General features: G+C 53.7%; 3 protein-coding genes and 1 long non-coding RNA gene across 7 annotated transcripts in view; 2 read left to right on the top strand and 2 right to left on the bottom strand.

Annotated features, from left to right (window-relative positions):
• Positions 1 to 4,189: 4,189 nt before the first annotated feature.
• On the bottom strand, positions 4,190 to 6,903 carry LOC124245326 (uncharacterized). The gene is made up of 3 exons (XR_006890260.1): positions 6,768 to 6,903; positions 6,070 to 6,332; positions 4,190 to 4,586 (listed from the first exon to the last, which is right to left on the bottom strand). It is a non-coding gene; the product is annotated as an uncharacterized LOC124245326 (long non-coding RNA).
• MAGIX (MAGI family member, X-linked) lies at positions 4,636 to 9,664 on the top strand. Of its 4 annotated transcripts, none has more exons than XM_046672643.1 (6): positions 4,639 to 5,814; positions 6,789 to 6,935; positions 7,683 to 7,765; positions 7,842 to 8,078; positions 8,188 to 8,359; positions 9,140 to 9,664. In XM_046672643.1, the coding sequence occupies exons 1-6, from the start codon at positions 5,778 to 5,780 to the stop codon at positions 9,421 to 9,423; spliced, it is 960 nt and encodes a 319-aa protein (XP_046528599.1). In that variant the 5' UTR covers positions 4,639 to 5,777; the 3' UTR covers positions 9,424 to 9,664. The 4 variants fall into 4 exon arrangements, with proteins under 4 accessions (XP_046528601.1, XP_046528599.1, XP_046528600.1 ...); XM_046672642.1 differs by lacking the exon at positions 4,639 to 5,814 and adding an exon at positions 5,852 to 6,008; XM_046672645.1 differs by lacking the exon at positions 6,789 to 6,935 and having other exon boundaries at positions 4,636 to 5,814.
• Positions 9,665 to 13,001: 3,337 nt separating this feature from the next.
• Positions 13,002 to 15,878, top strand: PLP2 (proteolipid protein 2). The gene is made up of 5 exons (XM_046673638.1): positions 13,002 to 13,224; positions 14,303 to 14,455; positions 14,561 to 14,656; positions 15,178 to 15,268; positions 15,475 to 15,878. The coding sequence occupies exons 1-5, from the start codon at positions 13,129 to 13,131 to the stop codon at positions 15,495 to 15,497; spliced, it is 459 nt and encodes a 152-aa protein (XP_046529594.1). The 5' UTR covers positions 13,002 to 13,128; the 3' UTR covers positions 15,498 to 15,878.
• A 158-nt stretch (positions 15,879 to 16,036) lies between these two features.
• Positions 16,037 to 20,970, bottom strand: part of PRICKLE3 (prickle planar cell polarity protein 3) — a 9,584-nt gene continuing 4,650 nt past the window's right edge. The window contains exons 4-9 of the mRNA XM_046673637.1: positions 20,141 to 20,254; positions 19,684 to 19,821; positions 18,660 to 18,863; positions 18,381 to 18,567; positions 17,262 to 17,561; positions 16,037 to 16,703 (exon numbers count right to left, since the gene is read on the bottom strand). Of these exons, the coding sequence (XP_046529593.1) occupies positions 16,108 to 16,703; positions 17,262 to 17,561; positions 18,381 to 18,567; positions 18,660 to 18,863; positions 19,684 to 19,821; positions 20,141 to 20,254 (1,539 nt within the window). The 3' untranslated portion in view covers positions 16,037 to 16,107. The remainder of the gene's footprint in view (positions 16,704 to 17,261; positions 17,562 to 18,380; positions 18,568 to 18,659; positions 18,864 to 19,683; positions 19,822 to 20,140; positions 20,255 to 20,970) is intronic.

The following is a 20,970-nucleotide window of genomic DNA, read 5'->3' as shown; positions in this document are numbered from 1 at the left end:
TTCACCCTTAAAAAGGAATGAAATTCTGACACATGCTACACATGGATGAACCTTGAAGACGTTATGCTGACTGAAATAAGCCAGTCACAAAAGGACAAATAGTGTTTGGTTCCATTTGTATGAGGTACTTAGAATATGCCAATTCATAGAGACAGAAAGTAGAATAGAGGTTCCCAGGGGCCTCTGGGAAGGAAGGGGAAATGGAGAGTTATTGTTTAATGGGTACAGAGTTTCTGTATCCATGAATGGGGCAGGACTGAAATACTTAAAAGAGGTGAAGCTTTTAAGCTTAGATCCAAGAAGTTGGCAGTGATCAGGTGAGGCTCAAATCAGTGAATGAGTAGGTATTTATGATGTAGATTGGCCTAAATCAAAGAAAGGTCTGGGGCTGAGATGGAGATGATAGAAATACACTAATGTGGGAGGGACTTGAAAAGAAGTTTACTTAAATCCCTGAATGAATGGGGCAATAAGAAGGGAGATGGTCTTAAATTCTACATGTGACGGGTTTAAAAAGACATTGGTTTAAATATTTTCACAGGGTTTGGCTATGAGGGAGTTCTGCTCAAATCCAGGAATGGAATAGTGCGAAAATAGAGATTGGCTTAAATTCATGAATGGAGTTAACCTAAAAGAGGTAAATAGCTTAAATCCATGGAGAGGGCAGGGCTAAAAAGGATTTTGGCATAAATTTATGAGTAGGATGTCTAAAATGGGATTCACCAACCACATCTTGTAGTAATCAACATTAATTATCCTGAGTGGGATTTAATGGAGATCAGTTTAAATTCATGAATTGGGTGTGACTATGAGAGGAATGGTAGTGGTAAAAGATTGCTTGCTTTCCTGTAAGATGAGGAACAAGAAAAGGATCTTCTATCCAACATTGTACTGAGATTGTAGCCAGTGCAATAAGACAAGAAGAAATGAAAGACATACAGATTGGAAAGACAGAAGTAAAACTATCTTTATTTCAGACATGATCATTTATATACAAAATTAGATGGAATCTCTAAAATCTACTGGAACTAATAAATTAGTTTAGCAAGGTTGCAGGATACAAGATCAATAAACAAAAATCATCTGTATTTCTATACAGGCAATAATCCATTGAAAGTTAAAATAAGAAAATACCATTTATAGTGCCATGAAAAATATGAAATACTTAGGGAATAAAGATGACAAAAATTTGAAAGACCCATACACTGAAAACTACAAAATACTGCTGAGAGAAATTAAAGAATACCTTAATAAATGGGAAATATACCATGTTCAGGGGTCACAAGACTCACTACTATTAAGATGCCAGTTCTCCCCCAAATTAATCTATAGATTCATCAATCTCAATTCCAATAAAAATCCTTACAGGTTTTTTTGTAGAAATCGGCAAACTGATTCTAAAATTCATATGGAAATGAAAAGAATTAAACAACTTGGAAAAACAAGAACAAGTACTTATGGTACCTGACTTCAAGATTTTATTATAGAGCTGCAGTAATCAAGACAGTGTAGGGGCCGGCCCGGTGGTGCAGCGGTTAAGTTCACAAGTTCCGATTCTTAGCGGCCTGGGGTTCGCCAGTTCGGATCCTGGGTGCAGACATGGCACCACTTGGCAAAAGCCATGCTGTGGTAGGCGTCCCGTGTATAAAGTAGAGGAAGATGGGCATGGATGTTAGCTCAGGGCCAGTCTTTCTCAGCAAAAAGAGGAGGATTGGCAGTAGTTAGCTCAGGGCTAATCTTCCTCAAAAAAAAAATAATAATAATAATAAATTTTTTTAAGTGTAATACTGGTGACAAAATAGACAAATAGATCAATGGAAAAGCATAGAAAGTCCACAAATAGATCTACACATATATGGGCAACTGATTTTCAACAAAAGGGCAAAGAATTGTCAGTGGAGAAAGGAGAGTTTTTTCAACATATGGTGCTGTAACAATTGGATATCTACACACACATACACACAAAATTAGTTTTGAAACATACTTCTTTATATAAAATTATTTAATTCAAAATGATCATAGACCAAAAATGTAAAACCTAAAACTGTAAAATGTCTAGAGGCAAGCATAGGAGAAAACCTTTGTGACCTTGGGTTAGGCAAAGGTTGCTTAGATAGGACATCAAAAACACAAACCACATTAAAGACTTGAATGTAAGACCTGAAACCATAAAACTCCTAGAAGAAAATATAGACAGTACACTCTTTGACATCAGTCTTAGCAGTATCTTTTCGAATATCATGTCTACTCAGGCAAGGGAAACAAAAGAAAAAATAAACAAATGGGGCTACATCAAACTAAAAAACGTCTGCAGGGCAAAGGAAACCATCAACAAAGTGAAAAAACAACCCACCAACTGGGAGAAAATATTTGCAAATCATATATCCAACAAGGGGCTAATTTCCAAAATATATAAAGAACTCATACAATTCAACAACAAAAAACCAAACAACCTGATCAAAAAATGAGCAGAGGATATGAACAGACATTTTTCCAAAGAAGATATACAGATGGCCAATAGGCACATGAAAAGATGTTCAACTTCACTAATTGTTAGGGAAATGCAAATCAAAACTACAATGAGATATTACCACAGCCCATCAGAATGGCTATAATTAACAAGACAAGAAATAACAAGTGGTGGAGAGGATGTAGAGAAAAGGGAACCCTCATACACTGCTGGTGGGAATACAAACTGGTGCAGCCACTATGGAAAACAGTATGGAGATGCCTCAAAAATCTAAAAATAGAACTACCGTATGATCCAGCTATTCCACTGCTGGGTATTTATCCAAAGAACATGAAAACATGAATATGTAAAGATAGATGCACCCGTATGTTCATTGTGGCATTATTCACAATAGCCAAGACTTGGAAGCAAATGAGGTGCCCAATGAGGGACAGATAGATACAGAAGATGTAGTATATATACACAATGGAATACTACTCAGCCATACAAAACGATGAAACCTTGTCATTTGTGACAGCATGGATGGACCTTGAGGGTATTATGCTAATCGAAATGTCAGATGGAGAATGTCAAATACCATATGATCTCACTCATAAATAGAAGATAAAAACAACAAACAAACACATAGAGACAGAGATTGGATTAGTGGTTACCAGAGGGGAAGGGGGTGGGGGGTGGGGAAAAGGGGCACATATGTATGGTGACGGATATAAACCAGATTATTGGTGGTGAGCATGATGTAGACTATACAGAAACTGATATATAATAACGTACAGCTGAATTTACACAATGTTATAAGCCAATATGACTGCAATAAAATAATTAAATTAAACAAACATAATCCATAAAGGAACAAATGGGTAAGTTGGACTTCGTCCAAATTCAGAACTTCTGCTCTTTAAGAGACAATGCAAATCACCATCTGATAAAGGATTTGTATCCAGAATATACACAGAATGCTCAAAACTAAGTAATAAAGCAATCAATCCAATAAAAAAATACAGGCAAAATATTTGAACACAAATTTTATCAAAGAACATATACAGATGGCAAATAAACAGGTAAACCATGATCAATATCATTAGTCATTAAGGTAAAGGAGGTTAAAATCATGATGAAATACCACCATACACATCTTAAAATGGCTAAAGTTAAAAAGTCAGAGCATACCAACTGTTGGTGAATTTGTGGAGAAAATGGGACTCTCATTTACTGCTGATAGAAATGTAAAATAGCATTGCAACTTTAGAAAACAGTTTGGCAGTATCTTAAAAAGTTAAACGTACACATATCATCCAGCCATTCCACTCCTAGGTATTTACCTAAAAGAAATGAAAGCGTATCTCTACACAATGACTTGTATCCGAATGTTCATAGCAGTTTTATTCTTAGTCATCTCCAGCTGCCATAACAAAATACCATAGATTAGGTTGTTTAAACAACAGATATTTACTTCTCACAGTTCTGGAGGCTGGGAAGTCCAAGATCAAGGTGGCAGCCGATTTGGCTCCTTGTAAGGGGTCTCTTCCTGGCTTGCAAATGGCCCCATTCTCTCTGTATCCTCACATGGAAGAGACAGAAATCTCTTCCTCTTCTCATAAGGCCACAATCCTATCAGATTAGGACTCCACACTTCTGACGTCATTTAACCCTAATTACCTCCTAGAGACTATCTCCAGATACAGTCACATTGGGGCTTAGGGCTTCAACACATAAATTTTGGGGAGACACTATTCAGTCCATAGCATTTGTTAATAGCCAAAAATTGAAAACAACCCAAATGTCCATCAACAAGTGAATGGATCAGGAAACTGTGGAATGTTCGTGCAGTGGAATAGTACTCTGCTATAAAAAGGAATGAAAAATTTGAATGAATCTCAAAATAATTATGCTAAGAGAAAGAAGCCAGACCAACTACCCCAAAAGAGTACATATTGTATGATTCCATTTATATAAAAATCTAGTAAATGCAAACAATGACCAAAGTAGATCAGTGGCTGGGCAGGGCAGGAGGAAACATGCCAGTGAGGATTATGTTCACTCTTGATTGTAGTGATAGTCTCACAGGTGTAAACACAGTTCAAAAACTATCAAATTGTGTGTCAACTAAACCAGTCTGTTAAAAAAAAAAAAGGCTTGATTAAATTAATAAGAATTGGGTGGGTCTATGAGAGGGATTTACTTAAATCCATGAATGTATGAAGCTAACAGGGGAACTGGTTTAAACCCAGCAATCTACAGAGCCTCAGGCCCCCATTCCCCAGTGTCTAAGCAGCCATTTAGCCCATCCACCAGTTACGGAAGCCTTAAGTTCCAGCTTGGAAGCTGCCCTCTCCATCTACAGTGCTTGAACTCTCACCAAGAACTGGGCCAGGCAGCAAAGGAGGTCCAGTATGTCCCCCTTCAGACAAGGTCAGGTGAGAGGTGGGAGAGGCAGGGGGTCGCAGGAGGAACGAAAGCAGGGACCATTCAGCCCCTTCCACCTACGACAACACCGGGACCCTGAGAGGTGGCCGAGAGAGGTTGCCCAGCCAGCCAGAATGGACGGCAGGACACAGTGCACCGACAGCCACAGTGAAACAGTCCCGGGCCAAGTGAGCGTTGGGAGTGAGCTGCCTGGGACCGGCGCTGCTGTTGGCTGGCTACCGGGCCCGGGCAGGCGTCTGAGCCCCTCCAGCCCTCAGTCTCTTCCTCCACCAAGTGGTGGTCACAGGCCATCTCTCGCTGCTCCCCACTCCTCCTTCCACGACAGCAGCACTGTGTCCAAGGGCTCCCCGCTCGCGGCCTGTGTCCCCAGAACCCCGCCCTTTTCAAACCTAGGAGGGGCCTCATTTCTCTCCTCTTCTTGGCTGGCGTCCCCTCCCACCCGGGTGCCTTCAAAGCCGCCTCGCTCTCCAGGGGACCTGCCCTTCCCTGCTCCTGGAGTCCCCCAGTCCCATCATGCTCAGGGCCCCAAACCCTCCCATGGCCCCCAAGGCTCCAAGGGCGTCCCCCTCCCCAGCCCACCAGACTCCTCCGGTTCCCCAGTAGGGACCGGCTTAGGCCAACATGGACTGCACGTTTACTGAGCGCCTACTACGTGCAAAGCTCTGTTGGAGGCTGCAGAATTCCCTGCTAGACTTGGGCTCCAGTTCCGCCTCCGCGTGTTTAGTTGTCAGAGCTCAAACGGAGCCCTTAGCTTCTCTGGGCCTCGACCTCCCCTTCTCACGCGCGGAGTCCCTACATTCCCTGGGTGGCAAGAGAAGCGCAGCCAGGGTCCCCGGAGGAGGGAGGCGGCGCCCGAGGCAGAGCGAGGCCCAGCGCTCGCATGGCCCGCATGGCCAGGCCTCCTTGCCGGCCGCCAGGTAGGTCACCGCGCGGGTCGGGCGCCAGGCACGGGACCGGCCGGCCTCAGCCGCGTCCAGGCCCGGGCGGGCCGCCAGCTGAGTGCGCCCCGGCGCTCAGAACGCGTCGCCGCAGGCCGCGCGTCCACCCGACGGACTCCGGGGCATGGAGCCGCGCGCGGGGAGCGCCACGGAGCCCAGGGGGAGCAGAGGAGGTACGGGTGGGGGGAGCGCGCGCATCCCCTGCCCCCCTCGCCCCGCCTGTCTGCTGCTCACCTTTTCCTTCCGACAGGTAGTAAACAAAGCCGCCTTGGCGCCCAAGCAGCGGCGGCAGCGGGCAGGGGCCCAGCGACCACGGCTGGGCTCGAGGTCCCGCACCTGCACCGGCCCCCGCGCCGCGGGGCCGCGCACCAGATCCCGGGGCTCTCAGGAGTCTCCCGGGAGATGTGCCGGAGGGGTGTGCCCGGGGGCCCTGGGGACACCTGGGCACTCAGGGTCCGTGGCGAATTGTGGGGGGCTAGGCGGGGGCCTCTGGGGATCTGTGGAGGGGCAATCCGAGGTTATGTGGGCCACCAGGGTGGCCTAGGCTATCTGGAGGGGGAACCGGGGCGCAGACCGTGTTCTGTCGGGACATGTGGGGGAATCGGGGTTCCTCTCGATATTGTGGGGGGGAGTTTGGAATCTGGGGTTACGAGGGGGCAGTCGGAGACCTCCAGAGAGATAGATCCACAGGGTGTTTGAGGTGTTCAGGAATACTGCGGTCACAGAGCTCTCTCCAGGGATATCGTGGGGGCAGGCGGGGTCCACAGGCACATTCGCCGTGGTCGGGGGTCGCGGGAGATGAGAGGGCCAGTCGGTGACCTCTGGCACTATCAAGGGCGTGGTCAGGGGGTGTCTGGGGATCTTGAGGGGCATTCCAGGTGTCTGACGTCGGGGAGCGCGGGGGCTCTCCGAGGCTCGGGGTGGGCGCTGACCTGTTCTTTCCACCCGCGCAGGCCGCGGCCTTCCCCCGCCCGCGGGCTCCAGTGCCCGGCAGCTCCTGGCCCGGCTGGACGCGCGCCCCCTGGCGGCCCGAGCTGCGGCCGACGTGGCGGCGCTGGTGCGCAGGGCCGGCGCCACATTGCGCCTGCGCCCCAAGGAGGGTGCGTGATGGGGGCGGGGCCTTTCGGGGGGCGGGGTCGGAATGGAGCCGGGTTCCAAGCGGCAGGCCCGAGGTTGTTAGTTACTGTGCTGGGTGGGGCCGGGGGGGGGGGGGGGGGGCGGGCGGGGGGGGGGGGGGGCGCGGGGGATAATCGGGGGGGGGGGGCCTTGGGTTAGCCTAGGATATTCCTCTAGGAGGTGACAGCGGCAGGGTTATTGCAGTCGGTGAATGTTGCAAGATTAGTTGCAACTAAGGCTTCGAATGGCATTTCTGAAGAGGCGGGGCCTGGAGAGGGCTGGGGGCGGGCGCTTAGCTGAGAGGCGGGTCTGGAATGCTAGTCAAGGGGGTGGAGCCTATCTGCGCACCGGGGGCGGGGCTGAAATGGCAGGAATGGGTTGAGGTTTCCAGGCTGATTAGAGGGCTGGGCCGGGAATGTTCAGGAGCAGAATCCAGGAGTAGCACCCTCCAGGGTGGGCCTAAGGGTGCCATTTGAGGGTGGAGGTCTGCGTGTTATTAGAGGGAGGGAGGTAGCAAGGTCTGGAGGATTATTCCAATAGCCGGGCCCAGGCTTATTAGTTAAGAAGGCCATTCAGGACAGTTATTCGTGTGGCCGGAGCCTAGTTTAATAAGTGGGCCTGTCTATATTTAGGGGCAAGAAAATGACATGACGCTAGAATGTTACCTCAGGGGTCAGGTCCTATGTGGTTTCCGTGGAGTACTCCTCCGGCTGACTCTTTCATTCCCCCAGCTGTTAGGGTGCTGGATTCTGCAGACATAGAGGTCACGGACAGTCGCCTGCCTAATGTCACTTTCGTGGAACACCGGCCCCAGGTACTACCTTGTCCTCCTAACGGAGGCCCCTTGCCTCAAGACTGGCAATGTACGTACACTTGTGTTCTTACTCCAGCATCGGCGGTCAGAAACCTTGGGTACATGTACCACGCCGTCCCAAGTGACCCAGGGTAAGGCACGTTGTACTTCGAAGCTACCGCAGGCCTCTGGTCAGTTCTGTGTGGAACTGGCCCGTGGTTCCACGGGCTTTGGCTTCACATTAAGCGGAGGTCGTGATGCAGCTGGAGACACTCCGCTGGCAGTGCGCGGGCTGCTGAAGGACGGGCCAGCAGAGCGCTGCGGTCGTTTGCAGGTGAGCCATGAGGCACGCTCCATTAGATGGTGCTGGTCCGGTCCTTGCCCTTTGTCAGGGTGCTCTCCATCTGTCCTTCCTACAGCACCCCTGCTTTCCACTCTTGCAGGCTGGCGACCTCGTGCTCCACATCAACGGAGAAACAACTCAGGGCCTCACCCATGCCCAGGTCGTGGAGCGGATTCGCGGAGGCGGACCCCGGCTCCGGCTGGTGCTAAGCAGGCCTCTTGAGACACACCCCAGCAAGCCTGAGAGGGTGGGAAGGCCCCGGAAAGGCCATGGTGGGTTTCCAAGGGGAGACGGGTCAGGGATCTGTGAAGGCAAGGAGAGAGTGGCAGAGTGGAGAGGCTGAGGTCCTGGGTGGGAAGGGTTTGGTGGTCTCAGTGGGGAGCGTCAGTGGTTCAATGTCTGTGAGGGGTCATGGTATCCTCAAAAGCCGCGGGGGGTGGGGGGTGGCGGGGAGGTGGCTGGGGGAGTAGGGTGTCGGGATAGGAATAAAGGTGGATTTCAGAGGGAGACTTTCTAGGTACTGGGAGGGGAGAGGATGGAATGAGTGTGGGGTAAAAGGGGGTGTTCAGAAGGAACAGTCATGGTCCTCAGATGGGAAGCCAGAGTGGGTCTCAGAGGGGAGGGCATAGGATAGGGATACAGAGGGTAGGGGGTCTAGTTCTGATAGAGGAGGAGTCCATAAGGGAAAAAGTTGGGAGCCGAGGGAGGTGGGTTGAGCAAGGGGACAGTCTGGGTCCTAGCTGGAAGGGATTTGGCATCTCGAGGTCAAGATCCGGGTTTGATTTCCTTTGGGGATTTTGGGAAATGATTTTTTGATGGGTGTGTTCTGAATCCAGGAGGGGAGAGGTCTCGGGAAAGGAGGTGTCAGGGGTCTTAAGGAGTGGTGCCGGTTCCTTAAGGGCGTGTCCAAGCCTTGAAGGGAGATTTCTCTAAGGAGCAGGATCTCCGTCTCCCTCAGTCCTTGGAGTCTCCCAGCTACCCTGGGCCAAGGGGCCCCTCTCTCTGTTCCCCACCCTATCGCCCAATCTAACCAGCAGTCTTGCCATCCCCAGATCGCAGCCCAGATCCTGGGAGACCAGAGGTGATGAGGTCTCACAGCGCCAGCCCATCCCTGTTTCAGCACCCTCGATCCCGTACCACGCCCAAAACCCGGGGCAGCCCAGAGCCTAGCCTAGAGCGGGCGGCCGACAGCTCCGCGGTTTCTCCTGACGACCGAACCCCGGGTTCCCCCGGACCCTGGCTGGTGCCGAGCGAGGAACGGCTCTCGCGTGCCCTAGGGGTTCCGGGGGCCGCGCAGCTCGCCCTGGAGATGGCAGCCGGAAGGCGGAGGCACTGAGCATGCATCAGACGGCTCGGTGCTTACTTGGTACTGCCCAAACTGGATCTGGTGTGCTCCGCCGGCCGCGCACTAGCATGACGCGGAGAGCTTCCACTTGGTCTTGTCCCCCCGCCTGCTGCGCAGTCGACCAGCCCGCGCTCCCCTTGCGGCGTCAGTGGCACAGTCCTCCCGGACGGGCCAGCCCTGCACTTCTTGTTTCGGGTGGGGGAGGTAATAAAATGGTTCGATACAGTCTTGACTTGCCAGGTGCTCTTGGCCCGGTGAGGATCCCGAGTCCACCTGGTAAAGGACGGGGGTGGGTCGATCTGGTTTCGAGGAGGGGCTCTTGCAACCATTGACAAGCTTGCTTCGTGCTGTTTCTTTCACACCTCTAGAGGGGTCCTTGCTTCTGCCGGCCCTCAGCCCAGCGTACTTTCTCCCCTCTCCGTTTCTCTTCGCCAACTCCTGCTTCTCTCCCCATTCATTCATTTTACTTTTTGGGAGGTGTGCAGGGCTCACAGATAATTGTTGCGCGCGGCATGTGAAATGCAGAGGCGGGCCTGTTGTGGCACGAGTGCACCAGTATACAAACAGCCCTGTCCCGGAATCTCCAGATTCTCAGCTGACGGCCGGATAGATAGCAAGGCTAGAACCACGGCGGCTTCCTTCGCCAGGAGGCTGCGGTCTCTCACTTCTGGCGTGGTTGGCCAGATTTTTCTGGCACGTAGACTGCCCCCCTCAGGGCATGGGCTGGGGCCCTGGAGCCCCCTTTGGGGCGGAGCCGGGAAGGTGTGAGTCAGCGGGCAGGGCTAAAAAAGGCTGTTACAACCTTTGGGCCGCGCCTCCCTCTTCCATAGATGGTGACAAACTGCAGCCGGGCTTGTGTGCACATGCCACACGCTGGGCGTTCCCTGTCCTGGGAGAGGCCAGAGTTTCCTCCATCCTGGGAACAGAGCCCCAAAGCCGGAGCTTATATGGCTAGTGGGACTCCAACCGGGATAGCCCCGAAGCAGACGCTGGCCAAGGCCAGAAATGTCCAGTCACCTCCGCTGTCACCACATCCTGAACACTCGGCCCCATACACCCAACGAAGGAAGCTGTGGTCAGGCCAGAAGCGGCAACTCTCACTCCTATGGGGGGGGGGGGGGTGGGGAGTGGGGAGAGAAATTAAAGGACTGGAGTGTGAGTGTCCAGGGTGGCTGTTGGGGAGCAGAGAGGGACTGCAAAGCCAGGCTGGGAGTTAGGGTATAAAGAGGTGAAGAGGTGAATGCTTGAAGACGTTGTGGGGGAGGGTGCTGGGGCTTCCAGCTGCCCCTGACTCAGAGCCTGGTGGAGGTGTGGCCCCACAGAAGTCAGGAAAGGGCTCCAGAGCCCCAGTCCTAAAACAGTCACACCCAGGAGACTAATAATAGTAACCCCAGCCACCATTTACTTAGCCTTATCCTGCTACCGGCTCTCCTTGCAGTGTCTATTTTCATCTAGTTACACGTCTACTCAACAATCCTGATATGTCCATTTCACAGAGGAGGGAAGTGAGGCTCAGAGAGTATAAATAGCTTGAGAGAGGGGAGTTGAAACAAGACTTAATCAAGGCCCAATTTCCAAACCTGTCCTCTTAATCTCACCTGCATTTGACAAGTATTCATTGAGTCACAATTGTTTACTTGCACTGTGATGGGCACTGGGGAGATGCGGAGGGAAGGAATAAAGATTTCTACCCTTTTGTAACTGATGTGGTGGGGGGTAGACAGATGTCAGAAAAGACACGACAAGAAAATGAATAAATGAAAGATAATTTCAGAGAGAAGTCAGAGTTATGAAGATAGCAAAAGGAGGTTATGTTGGGGGAGGTAATGATGGTGGGCTGCTGGCCTCTTTGAAGACATAACATTTGAGCTGGGACCTGAATGACCAGAAGCCAGATGTATGAAGAGCTGGGGGAAGGGCACTGACAGCAGTGGAAACAGCAAGTGCAAAGGCCCTGATGTGAGGCAGAGTTTGTTTTGTTCTAGAAACTCAGGCATGTCCTCACAGAGTTGGAAAGCATACACTCAGCACTGGGAAAAATATGTTTCATTCCTTCCACTACCCAATCGCTCTTTCAGCAACCCGGGCTGAAAGAGGAGAGAGGCTTTCTTGGTTTGGAGGGGCTCCAGGTTGCAGGGGGTAGCAGACAAGCCCTTGGGTTGAACCATCCTGGCCTTCCAGCTACCCCTCTCTCCTCCGCAAATGAGATGAGAATAAAACCAGCATCCAGTCTGGAGAGCATGCCCCTCAGCACATCTCGGGGGAGACCCTGATTCCTGAGACCAGGTGCGTGTCTCAGATGCAGAAATCGAGGCTGAGTCAGGAGAAATTACTTGTTCAGGATAACACACTCTTTAAATGTCGTCAGCCTTGTCACCCAGCCTGGTACCCCAGGTGCCTTCCCCTCAACATGCCAAGCTCCCAGCAATAAATAAACCCGTGCTTCTGTTCCGCTTCGGCGGCCCAGGGTTCACCGGTTCAGATCCCGGGTGTGGACATGGCACCGCTTGACAAGCCATGCTGTGGCAGGCGTCCCACGTATAAAGTAGAGGAAGATGGGCACGGATGTTAGCTCAGGGCCAGTCTTCCTCAGCAAAAAAAAAAAAAAAGAGAGAGAGAGAGAGGAGGATTGGCAGCAGATGTTAGTTCAGGGCTAATGTTCCTCAAAAAACAAAAAACAAAACAACAAACCTGTGCTTCTTCCCCATTCTTCGTCTAGGGCTGGGCTGATAGCCCCTCTCCTTAGAACCAGGACATGGAGGCATGGCACTTAAGGCCACGACTTCCCTAGGACTGCAGACCAGAGAATCAGACCCTGGGCTCCGATACTATTAATAATGTTCACTCCCACTCACTGAGCAGCCTGATGCTCACTGGGCCCTGTTCTCTCTCAGCCTGTGCACTGGCGTGGTCTCATTCTCATCACTGCTAAGAGGTTTATTCCACAGTCCACAATCTTTTATCCAAAATTCCGAAGTCCAAAAAGCTCCGGAAACCGACAGTTTTCCCACAAATTGGGCATCACTTGGTTACAAAACCTGAGCTGACCTGACTTAATGAGGAACAATTTTCAGTCCTGGTCACTTACTGTGAACATCCACACCTTTCCTTGGGGAAATATTAACGTGTTTTTTTTAAACTGGGCAGCTTCAGACCCCGCTGAGGGTGTTAAGTAATATACCGTACATGAACCGGGAAAACTTTCTAAAATCCGAAATATTCCGAATTCTGGAAATATACCTGGGCTTAACCATGGCCTCAGCCGTTTTTACAGCTAAGGAAACTGAGTCACTCCCTCCCACAGCGAGATCTCCGCGGTTCTGGGTTGAGGCTGCCCCCGGGAGTATTTCTATCCTAAAAGCGCGAAAGGTCTCGCCATTACATTACTGCGTGCAGTAGCCCGAAGTGCCAAGCCTCAAAGGCGAGCGTCCCCGGCGATGGGGCGCCCCGGGGGCTGTGCACCGAGCGGGGACTATCCTTGGCGGGCGGGGCGAGGGGGCTTCCGGGGCGGCAGCCACCTGGCCCGGCCCCCTCCGGCCCCGCCCGCTTCTGCTCGTTGCGGTGATTCACTCCCTCCTTCGCCCCGGGGCCACCTTCCCGGCCAGACGGCGGGCAAGACGGCTGGGTGTGCAGCGTCCTCGAACCCGTGAGCAAGCGAGCAGATCCTCCGCGCTCCTAGGGACTCCGGCCCACGCCATGGCGGATTCCGAGCGCCTCTCGGCCCCCGGCTGCTGGACAGCCTGCACCAACTTCTGGCGCACCCGAAAGGGAATTCTCCTGTTTGCTGAAATTGTGAGCGTCCCGGGACAGGCGGGTGGGCAAAGGCGGGGTGGGGTGGCTGGACCACGCGGAGCCGGGCGGCCCCGGGTGAGGTAGGTGCGTGGCCAGGAGCGTGCGGCAGTGGGGCGCAGGTGGGTGGGTTAGTGGCGGAGGCCAGAAACCAGGGGCGCAGGGCGAGTCAGTGGGGTTTGGAGAAGGTAGTCGGGGCTTGCTGGCCCACGGGGTGGGACAAGAGGCCCATAGAGCATATAGGGGGCCCTGTGGAAGCAGACCGCGTGGACTCGTCTGTGGACTCATCGAAGGGGTCCCAAGGGGCTGGGAGGTGGGGGGCCTTCCGTGGCAGGGCGTGGCGCGGCCTGGGCACTGGCGGGCGGGCTGGCGGCGCGCCCAGGGGCGGGGCCTGGTGGGGTGGGGCCCTGCGCGTTTGTCCCCCAGGGTAGGGCTCCCTGCCCTCCGCCAGTTCTTCCTCCCCGCTCTGTGGTGGGGCGGGAGGTCGTTAGCTAGCTGTCCCTGCTGCTCAGGAGCCTTGGTTTCTCGCCCTCCTCAAAGTGGGCGCCGCCTTTGAGTCACTTCTAAAAGGGGTGCGGCGCCTTTAACCGAGCCCTGCCCCTCCAGTGTCGCTCTCACCGCTTCCCAAAGGGGTTGCCGGGGGAACCGCACGTCCCGCCCCGTCAAGATCGTGAAGCTGGCGCCAGCAGTGCTCACAAAACACCTGGTGGCGCCACTCCCCGCAGGCCACCCCTATCTTAGAAGGGAAAAGGGGGGAAACTGAGGCACGGAACTCTACCCTTTACTAGCTGGGTGACCCTGGACAAGTCACTTAACCTCTCTGTGCCTCACTTTTCTAATCTATGAAATAGAGATACTAATAATAGTACCCAGGTCATTAGGTTGTTGTGATGATTAAGTGAAGTAATTCTTGTAGAGCTCTTAGAACAATATTTGGAACACAGTGTGCACACAGTAAGTGTTTAGCTATTATTATTTGTCATTTTCCCAGTCCTGGTAGGCATCTGAGACTCCCAATTTAAACCAATCCCCTCAGCCCTGGGAGCTGAGCGAGGCCCCTTGTCCCCTGTCATCCTTCCAGGTGTTGTGCCTGGTGATTCTGATCTGCTTCAGTGCCTCGACATCAGCATACTCCTCCCTGTCGGTGATTGAGATGATCCTTGCTGCTATCTTCTTTGTCATCTACATGTGTGACCTGCACAACAAAATACAGATCATCAACTGGCCTTGGAGTGTGAGAAAGGGGCCGAAAATGGCGAGGCTAGGGAGGGGCCTGGGCAGTTGGGATTGTCTGGGGAACTCTGGGTGCTGACTTCCGTCTTCTCCCTACACCTCACAGGATTTCTTCCGAACCCTCATAGCGGCCATCCTCTACCTGATCACCTCCATTGTTGTCCTTGTTAATGAAAGAAACCACTCCAGAATCACCGCAGGGGTAAAGGCCGTGGAGGCAGCTCCAAAGCATAGAGAGAGGGGTTTGAGGATCCAGGGGGCATTTCTGCCTCTGGCAGAAAGTGCATGACCAGGCCACAGTTGTCCTCAGGGCCTGAAGGAAAGTCTGGTTCAGGCCCTGGTTTTCCGCCCAAGATCATCATTTGCTGTAAAGGACCCTCCCTTGTCTGACACAGGCACCTCTGTGGGAAGCACAAAGAGGCGGGCCCTTTGTCAACACACTAGACTACCTTCTGCTAGAACTCCGTCTCAAATGACAGTATTAATGGTATTGCCTGTATGTGGGGCTCCTGTGTGGCTTCCCTGTGTTGAGAGGTACCAGGAGGGAGGATGGGATAGAGTCCAGTCTCCTGGCCTTTCCCTGGGGCTCTCTGGCTTCCCAACCTGGCACTTAGTCACCATCCCTACATGGGGCAGTCACTGGAGGTGGTAGATACAAAGAGTAAGAGGCTGAGTAGGCTGGCCAACCTAATCCAACCCCCTCACTCCTATCTCCACCCCCAGGTACTGGGCCTAATTGCGACATGCCTCTTTGGCTATGATGCTTACATCACCTTCCCCTTGAGGCAGCAAAGACATTCAGCAGCCCCTACTGGTAAGTGTGTGTGTGTGTGTTGGGGGGGGGGGGGGGTGTTGCTGAGGGGGCTGAGAATAAAAGGGGTCTCCCAAGGGCATGAATGCCAACTCTGTCCCTTATTGATACTTTAGTGCCAATAAGTACCATAAGCTTCCGTATTCTTGTCTAAAGAATGGGCATAATATGGATCCAGCCAGTGCTTTCTCTCTTTTCCTCACTTGCAGACCCTGCAGATGGCCCGGTGTAGGTGAACTCCCTTCATTGCTCTCTGCAACCTGCAACTAACACCACCATGAAATAACTCCTCCCTGTCCCTACAACACTCCCAGCCCCCTATTGAGGTGAAAGTGCCTTTATCGGGAGAATCTCTCTTCCAGCTTGCCAATCAACCCTCTTGGGCGTGGCCACCTTGAAGGTGAGCCTAGGTCCCCCTTCCTTCTGCAGTACCCAAAAGGAGATGCCAGTTCTGCCTGGACTATGCCCCCACCTAAGCCACAAAATGAGGGAGGAGGGTGCCTCAGATTTCAGACTCTGGGCCCCAAGTTGTGATGCACTCCAAATAACCTCCTCAGTGTGGGGGTGGTTCTGTGGAGGAATAAATAAATAATAAACAGATGGTTAGAACATATGGTAATGAATAAATTAATCCTTTGGTCAAATGTGGCTAAATCTCAGACATCAGGAGTGAGCAAATTGGGCAGGGGGTGCAGCTGGAACAGAGAGGTAAAGAAGCCAGGCTTGTTCTACAACACATTAAATTACTTCAATAATACAAACAGACAGGGAGAGAGGAAGGAAGGGGATTTATGACTTATGTGCGGGGGGAGAGGTGTCATCATCTACACTGACTTGAGCCTTCAGGCCACGGTACAGTTCTTGTCTCTGGCCTGGCGAGGCATCCCTGGGCGCGAGTTCCTGGGGAGCTGTGGAGATGGGGAGTTGGGGGTCTCAGTTGCAGTGTCCTGAGCAGGCATGGGCCTGCACAGGTGCGGGGGCAGTGGGATGCGTTCCCCTAGGAAGAAGCCGTCGTCCTCTGAGGACTCGGAACTGGGGCTGGAGGACGAGCTGGAGCAAGATTCCGAGTCGGATCCGGATCCCAAATCACAGTGATGGCGGCGACATCTGCCAGAGTGGCGGTGGTGACGGTGGTGGTGGTGGTGGTGGCGGCGGCGGTGGCGATGGGTGGGGGCCCTGGGAGGGGGACTGCGCGGCCTGCGGCGCTGGGCTGGGGGTGCACTCAGGGTCCGCCGCGGGCCTCCCTCGGATACCAGGGGGTCTCGGAAGCTGACGCGTGGGGCGCTCTGGCGACCGAAGGCACCATCTTCCGGGGGCTGGTCTGGCTGGCCAGGGGGCCCCGGGGAAGGCTCTGGGGCGCTGCGAAGCCCCAGCTCTGGCATGGAGTGGCGGTGGGGGGCCCCTCTCAGAAAGCGGGCGGGCTCTTCGGGGCCTGCAGCTGGAAAGAGAGCGACTCCCTGTATCTGATCCCCCTCTCCCAGGGGAGGCCTTGGAAGGACCTTCTCCTCTCCCCTTTCCCCCATCAGGACCGGAAAGTGGGAGCAGGGGTCAGAGAGGAGCAGCGAGGTGGGGAATCCGGGGAATATGAGGGAGGATGGAACGCAGGTGGAGCAGGATTGGACTGGCGTGGCCAAGGAATGGGGGCGTGGCTTCTGATTGAAGGGGCGTAGCATAAGCTGGAGCAGACAAAGTTTAGGATAAAATGGGGTTGGGGCCTCGGTGCGGAGGGTGGAGAATCAGGGTTTGGAGGAAAGAAGGAGGAACTTGGACTCAAGCAGGGACCCTGTACAGAAGGGGGCGGATCCAGGTTTTATGAGGGGATGTATGTGGGGCTGGACACTAGGCCTGGAACGGATTGGAGACCAAGAGAGGGCTGATGGGGGCGGGGCCCGGGATGCCGCAGGTGATGGACTTGCGCGAGCCAAGGGGAGGGGCTGGGATTGAGGCGGGGGCGGGAGACGCAGAGTGGCTAGGCGTGGCTCGAAGGTTAGCTCACCAGGCGCTGGCTCCGTGCTCGTGCCTTTGGTGGCGGTCTCTGACGCCCCCTCCACAGCAGAGAAAGAGGCTGTGGAGGCTGCGAGAGGTGCGGAGACCGTGCCTGCGCTCCAGCTGCGGCGGCCGGGCCCCGGAGCCGTGGGCTCAGACCCCAGACTGCAGGCTCTCGAGCAGAAGATTAGGCCCCGGCGTGGCAGGAAGGGGCGGCCCAGGAGGGCTCGCCCGCAGCGACTACAGCAGAAGCAGCGGTCTGAGGCATGCCAATGCTGGCCCTCATAAGCCATCTGGCCCTGGTCCAGGCCTGCGGGGACCGACACGAGGGGGAAAACTGAGGAGAGCCCTCAAGCATATTTCCACCCCTCCTGAATTGGGCCCCTCTCAGAAAGACGCAGGGAATCTGTAGCAGGGTACCCCGAGCCACCTTCTCCCACCTGTCCATAATGGGGCCCTTCTCTGGAGAAAGCAGGAAACCTGAAGTTTGGTCCTTACCCCAGGGTTCCTCATCCTTGTTCTCTCCTGGAAACTGGCTGGTAAATATCTCCTCCTCCCCCTCCCTTTCTTTCCCTCGGTGTCCCCTCCCAGAGTAGGGCTGGGCATTGGACTTTAAGATGTGGGCCAGGCTTAGACATTAAGAGGTATCTTCAGGTGGAAGGAGAGTGGAAGGTGGACCCTACAGAAAAGGCCTGCGTGGTGGGGGCAGGGCTTAGAAGGTATGGCTGGCCTTGGTGAGAAAGGGTAGGATGTGGCTTAGAAAGTAGGAGTAAGGAGGCTGACGACGAGAGTCTTAGAGAATAGAGCATAGCCTCGGGGAGTAAAGGCTAGGCTGAAAGGGTAGGAGGGTGGCCCTGGGGGGCTGGGAATTAGAGGGCACTCTGGAGGTGGGCCTAGATGTGTATTGGTGCCTAGTCTTGTGGAGGTGGGGTTTAGAAAGTATGGCATAGTGGAGGATATTGGTGATGGGACTTGCAGTGAAGGGTATAGGCCTACGATGCTGGGGCTGAAAATTAAAGGATATAACAGAGGATGGGGCCTGGAGGACAGGAGGAATCCTGGGGGGGGGGGGGGGGGGGGGGGGCCCAGCTCTCTATCTATCCCTCTGTCCAGTCCCATGTTCACCCACCAATGTGCTCCCCACAGCCATCACAGTACTCCGCGTGGCGGGCCTCGTAGCAGGCGCAGCAGTGGGGGCGGCTCTGACGCATGACGTAGCGCTGCCCTCCTAGCGAGGCTTCACACTCAAAGCAGCAGAAGTGACCCATGTGCCAGTGCCGGCCTTCAGCCTCCGTGCACTCAGCGGAGAAGATGATCTAGGGGGCACAGGCCATCTGTGGCTGTCAGATGGGCCTGCCCCTCTCCCTGCCCGCCCTCCATTCCCACCCCAGGGCAGAGAGGCACAAACCTCATCACAGGCTTGGCAGCGCGGGCGCAGGCGTTCGGCATGGTGGCGACCACAGTAGACCTTGCCAGCATGGTAGAAGTAGATGAGGTCCACCAGCAGCTCCCGGCACGTGGAGCATACAAAGCACTGTGGGTGCCAGCAGGCACCCAGGCCTGCACGGCTGGCAAACACTGCAATATCCCCGCCTCCGATCTGCTTCCCACACTGCCAATGACAGACACTGTCACCATGACTGAGATGGTCAGATGGATGGGGGTCAGGCAAGGTGTGTCACACTTGGGTCTTCCCCGTGGCAGACCTTTGTGGATGGCCCCACCCACGGGGTAATGTTGAGACAGGCCCTGCCTACACTGGGGGCACCTTAGAGACTGACCTTGCTCTTGCGGGAAACCGTAGAGACAAGCCCTACTCACTGTGGGTGGCCTGAAAGGCAAGTCTCACCCTCAGGGGTTGGGGAAACCACAGAGACAGGCCAGGCCCAGTGGGGGACCACAGAGATAGTCTCCACCACCTGGACCTTAGTGACAGACCTCACTTAACACTAGGGTCTAAGGACAGGCTCCACCCACCAGGGATGGCCTTGGAGATGAATTCCACCCACCACCAGGCTCTAGAGAGAGACAGGCCCTGCCATTGAGGGTCAATTCTTAAGGACAAGTCCTGACCACAAGAGGACCAGAGAGAGGTTAAGTCTCATGTCCACTGTGTGGAGGGGAGGAAAGCATAGAGAAGGTCAACTAGGGCCTCCTTAGAGACAGACTGCCTCCAACAGTGGGATCTGAGGGAGGCCCTGTCCACTGGGGGCCCTACAGACAAACCTCGCTGGCCAGGAAGGCCTTAAGAGATTGTTCCTGCCTAACAGTGGGGTGTGAGGAAAAGAACCCGTCCACTACAGGGGACACTAGAGCTAGACCACAAGGGCTTAAGTGGCAGGCCTGTCTTCCCAGGGCCTGGAAGATGGGCCCTGTACCCCAGGGCTTGGAGCAAAGGCACCACTCACCCGCTGAGGCCCTTCATGGCTCACCTCCTCACAGATGGCCCCAGTGATGGTCACTGGGAAGATGCGCACGGTGCCACGCCCCAGATTCTCCCGCTTTCGCTGCTGGCTGAAGGCTCGGAGCTCTTTCTTCTCCTCCTCTTCCAGTGCTGTGCAGTACTGTGCCTGGGGTAGTGGAGGTCTTCCAGGCTCCTCCCCTAATGCCTGCCCCTCGACCCTCTTCCAAATTTCATGCATGCTCAAAAAGTTTACTTCTAGGCCTTTGTAGAATTGGTGCCTCCTGCCTGAAATACCCACCCCCTACCTTTTCTCCCAAGGCCCAGCTGCGGTTTTGCCAAAGAATGTCCCCTGATTGTCCCTGCCTGTCCAGACCTTTCAGCTCACCTCTCCTCCTCTAACCCTGCCCATTTCTTTCAAGCTGCTCAGCATTTGCCCAGGCTGTGCCCCCTACCTGGCATGCCCTTCCTGTCATCTGTCTCCTCACCTCACTGTCGTGTGGGGGCAGCTGGTGCAGCAGCTGCTTGATCCTGTATTTCTCCCCAGGACTGTTGACATAGGGGACCTTGTCCTCTGGGAGGCAGCTGAAAAACTGGTATACCTGGGAGGACATGGGGGAGAGGAGAAAACAATGGAGACCGGGGGTGACTTTGGATGGTGGGTCCCTATTTGAGAAAACTTAAGTCATCAGAAGGGAACTCCTACTGACTCCCTCCATCTCTCCTTCCTCCAGGCCGGATCATTTCCATCAGCTCCCAAACGTGCTGAGTCCCCTCATGTCTTGATCCCACTTTCCCCTCCAGCTGCTGCTCTACATTTCACCTTCCTTTTACAGCAAAGTCCCTCAAAAGAGTTGTGTGCACTCGCTGCCTCTACTTTCTTTCCTCCTATTCTCTCTAGACTCCACTTGAGTCAGGATTCCCCACCCCTTCTGTCTCTGCCCCTCTTCCAAAGTTGTTCCTGACCCACTCATCAATGATGTCCACATTGTTAAAATCATTGTTCAGGTCTCAGTCTTCGTCCACCCTGAGCCATTAGTAGCACTGGCCGCAGGTGATCACTCCCTCTTCCTAGAAACACTTTGTTCCCTTGGCTTCCAGAGCACCACACAGGCCTGGGTTTCCTCCTACTTTAATTGCCGCTCCTTCTCTGTCCCTCTTTTGGTTCCTTCTCAACTAGTTGACACCTAAATGTGGGAGGGTCCTCAGGGTCAGTCTTTGTTCGCCTTGCCTCTGTCTACGTTCACTCCCTTGGGAATCACATCCAACCTCATGGCTATAAATACCATCTCATGGCTAATGCCTCACAAATGCATAC

The sequence above is a fragment of the Equus quagga genome, chromosome 10 (genome assembly GCF_021613505.1).
Source record: "Equus quagga isolate Etosha38 chromosome 10, UCLA_HA_Equagga_1.0, whole genome shotgun sequence".
NCBI lineage: Eukaryota > Metazoa > Chordata > Mammalia > Perissodactyla > Equidae > Equus > Equus quagga.
This window is presented reverse-complemented; position numbering and strand designations above follow the sequence as displayed.